Source organism: Bidens hawaiensis, unplaced genomic scaffold, assembly GCF_021521415.1.
Source record: "Bidens hawaiensis isolate Kalapana, Puna unplaced genomic scaffold, B.hawaiensis_p1.1 tig00000536_1, whole genome shotgun sequence".
Taxonomy (NCBI): domain Eukaryota; kingdom Viridiplantae; phylum Streptophyta; class Magnoliopsida; order Asterales; family Asteraceae; genus Bidens; species Bidens hawaiensis.
Genome location: NW_027491034.1, coordinates 5,242,554 through 5,246,430, shown reverse-complemented (window position 1 = coordinate 5,246,430; position 3,877 = coordinate 5,242,554). Strand labels below are relative to the sequence as shown.

Below are 3,877 nucleotides of genomic sequence, written 5' to 3'. Positions count from 1 at the left end.
AATTCCTCACTAAATAAAGTTTTATATATGCGTATAAATAAATAATGTAAGTCGCACCACATGTGGCAAGCATACGAAAACACGCATAACGTCACACTCTGAGCAACTAAACACATAATATCATATCCCCAAACTAAATACAAATAATTTTACTGTTTCCTTTCCCCCAAATTGATTAATAATAATTCGCGTCTTGTAATCTTCTATCAGGTAATTAATTACTCTGCTTTAATTTTATTTTAGGGTTTAGTTTCACGATTCAATTGCTGTTTTTGTTGTGGATTTGATCGGATCTGTGTTTATGTTAGGTTTTCTTTCAGCTAAATTCGTTTCGGAAAATTTGTATATCTGGCTGGGGATTTATTTCAATAATTGATTGAATTTGAGTTTTCTGATGTTAATTTCAGTGTTTCTTATGTATAACTGAAATTTGAATTGGTTGCTATTATGTGTGTTGATGACATGCTCGGTATTTGTGATTTAGAGTAGAAAAGGCATTCGATACTCACAAGCCGAGCCGTGCTAGCTCGTAGGCCTTTAAACTATCAGTGAACTGTTTGGGAACCATTCGGTGGGAGAACATGAACAAAATATGTGTGTTCGTTTAATTAAACAAACGATCATGAACACATGTTTCGTTTGTTCATTTATGCCCGTGTATTTATGTTTGTTTACATATTAATAACAGATCACGAATCTCATAATAAAATTACTGCTACCGAGCTGAAAATCCAAGCTCGGGCTTGGCATGTGTTCTAATTGATCCTGCATCTTAGTAGTGATACAACTTTTGGGGATTCTAGTTTTTTAGCTTGTGATTTGCATTTTAAAGTACAGTAGATGTAGATTTTTGTGGTAATTAGTAATAAGACATGCAATAAGACTGAGATTTAAGAATCTGACTCCAAAATTTTTTTTCATTTCAGGCTGTCTTATATCAGTTAAACCATCAATTTGATGGGAGGTTTATTAAGCAAAAACAGCTGCAGACCAACTGAGACTTTGCATGTTCCAAATAGTGACTCCTGCAAGAGGCAGAAAACATTATCAAGCTTTTGGGATGATAAGCCTCGGTTAATCCCCAATCTTCCTGACGAAATCTCACTAGAAATTCTTGCTAGACTTCCAAGAATCTGCTATTTGAACGTGAAAGCAGTATCACGAAGCTGGAAAGCCGCAGTAACAAGTTCTGAAATTTACAAAGTTAGGAAAGAATTAGGCACCACAGAAGAATGGCTCTATGTTTTGACCAAAAACCAAGGCGATAAACTTTTCTGGCATGCATTGGACCCGGTTTCCAAAACATGGCAAAGATTGCCACCTGTTCCTAACGTGCATTCAGAAGACGATTATAAAAACGGGATGTCGGGTTCTCGTATATGGAACATGGTGGGATCAAGTATCAGGATTGCAGATGCTGTGAGAGGATGGCTTGGACGAAAGGACGGTTCAGATCAAATCCGGTTTTGTGGGTGTGCGATTGGAGCCGTCGATGGCTATCTTTACATGATTGGAGGGTTCAATAAAGCTTCTGCTATGAACTGCGTTTGGAGATACGACCCGGTTTCAAATTCTTGGAGTGAAGCAAATTCTATGTCAATTGGTAGAGCTTATTGCAAAACGGGCGTGTTGAACAATAAGTTATATGTCGTTGGGGGCGTTAGCCGCGGCCGTGGCGGTTTAACACCGCTACAGTCAGCAGAGGTGTTTGACCCTCAAACCGGGTTATGGTCTGAAATACCAAATATGCCCTTTTCAAAAGCGCAAGTTTTACCGACCGCGTTTTTAGCAGATTTGCTTAAACCGATTGCAACTGGATTGACGTCTTATAGAGGGAAGTTATATGTTCCTCAAAGTTTATATTGCTGGCCGTTTTTTGTTGATGTTGGTGGTGAAGTTTATGACCCGGAAACTGATTTGTGGGCTGACATGCCTACGGGTATGGGTGAAGGCTGGCCCGCTAAACAAGCAGGGACCAAATTGAGTGTGATTGTCGATGGTGATCTGTACGCGTTGGACCCTTCTACTTCATTAGAAAGTGCTAAAATTAAGGTTTATGATCATCAAGATGATTCTTGGAAAGTGGTTGAAGGTGATATACCTATTTGTGACTTTGCTGAGTCAGAATCGCCATATTTGCTAGCGGGTTTGCTAGGAAAGCTTCATGTTATTACTAAAGATGGTGGTAATAATATCGCGGTTATGCGGGCTGATACACGAAATGATTTGCCGACATCAGCAGGCGAAGAAGGGGAAGGTGAAGGGACATCTGGATCAGTAAGAGTGTCGGTATCCAATATTTGGAATGTGATTGCTTCCCGGAACTCGGGATCTACGGAGCTTGTGAGTTGTCAAAATCTTGATATATAATCCTCTGGTTTTCTGTATGCTGCTATGTTTGCAGGTATGTTTTACTATGTGGAGAATGTTGTAAATAATAATATCGAGAAACGTTGTTGTGCTAGCTTACTGTTATTGTACTTTTGAGACCTTTATGAACTTTTAAGATTACTTATATATAGTCTTGATGATTACTTAAAGAAGTTCATTAGATTTTAATGAAAGTAAAATGATCTGATTTTACAAACATTTTATTTGTATGTTTTGATATTTATAAATTATGGTCATGGGTATGACAAGCAATGGGGTATGGACTCTAATTTAATTATGAGTCGGTTTCTGTCAAGTTAAAATAGCTTTGCTGGACTCGGCTTAGTAATTTATAATACAAGTTGATTAAAAATGGTTTTTTATAATACTAGTTTGGTACTTTAGTCAAAAGATGGTATAGTAGGTAGGTTTTGTTGTTTGGATTAGGTTGGATAATCTCTAAACTGTTTAAAAATCACTTTCGGATTAAATACTGGTATTATTAAAATCTTAAATCCAAAAAGAAACAAGATCTCGTTTTTTTATTCGCTAAGCGCTGGCTGGATCAATCGATGGACGAGGGAATTGTAAAGATATGAAGTGAGTGCCACTTGATGTGTATTTAATGTCCTGACTACTAAATCATGTAACAAAAACACATCATACACTTGCATTTTATAGGTGTGAACCATATAACAAGATTTTGTTGAAATGACACTGTAACTTCACTAACTTGACAGTTATGTCAGTACCAAAGGTATTCACGGCTTCACTTCGGATCTAACACCGCCTCCAACCCAAGTTCGGGTTGATTTTCTCGATGGAGAAGAGAGAGGGGGCACCAACCAATCAAAATATTATTTTCTATTATTTTTATTTATTCTGGTTCACTACTTTTGACATGATAACATACTTACTGTCGGTAAATGGCATGTCGTAGGAATATGAGTGATTTACTTACTGCTAATTGTCTATGTTGCTCATGATGCTTGGTTAAAGTTGATAGTCGTTGATACCGATGGCCTAAGGTAATATTGAGTGCCCAAGTTACAATATAATAGTGAATGTCTATGCAGTTACTATTGATAATTTGCATACCGATGATGTGATTACTACCGACATTGATTTTACTGTTGTTCATAGTTGCTAATCACAACCAATTACTATGGACAAACTGAGCAGCCGGACCGGACCGGACCGGACCGGACCAAATGCAATTTCCAAAGGCTTGCAATATGATAGATCATTTTTTTTCTTAGCCCGCGTAGCAACTCTAAACCTCCCTATTAGGGTTTTGTCCCTTAGACCTTAGTAGGGCGCCCGTCTTAACTCCTTAAAGACTCTCTTTGAACACTCGAGCAAGGGGCTTTGCTTGCTTGAATCCTCAAGGAACCTAGGTGTCAAAAATTGAAAAAGAGTATTGAATCTGACTTTATACAAATCCAATCCAACTCACTAAAATGACTTGATGGCATTAGAATCGTCGATATATGATAACAAACCAACC

At 37.7% G+C, this 3,877-nt stretch overlaps 1 protein-coding gene across 1 annotated transcript; it reads left to right on the top strand.

Annotated features, from left to right (window-relative positions):
* The first annotated feature begins 940 nt into the window (after positions 1 to 940).
* Positions 941 to 2,436, top strand: LOC143635939 (F-box/kelch-repeat protein At1g22040-like). The gene has a single exon (XM_077103649.1). It carries the CDS (start codon positions 958 to 960, stop codon positions 2,368 to 2,370), a length of 1,413 nt encoding a protein of 470 aa, XP_076959764.1. The 5' UTR covers positions 941 to 957; the 3' UTR covers positions 2,371 to 2,436.
* Positions 2,437 to 3,877: the final 1,441 nt, after the last annotated feature.

Bases quoted from the DNA above. Each gene is read 5' to 3' on its own strand.
- LOC143635939 (XM_077103649.1), top strand. From the start codon at position 958: ATGGGAGGTTTATTAAGCAAAAACAGCTGCAGACCAACTGAGACTTTG.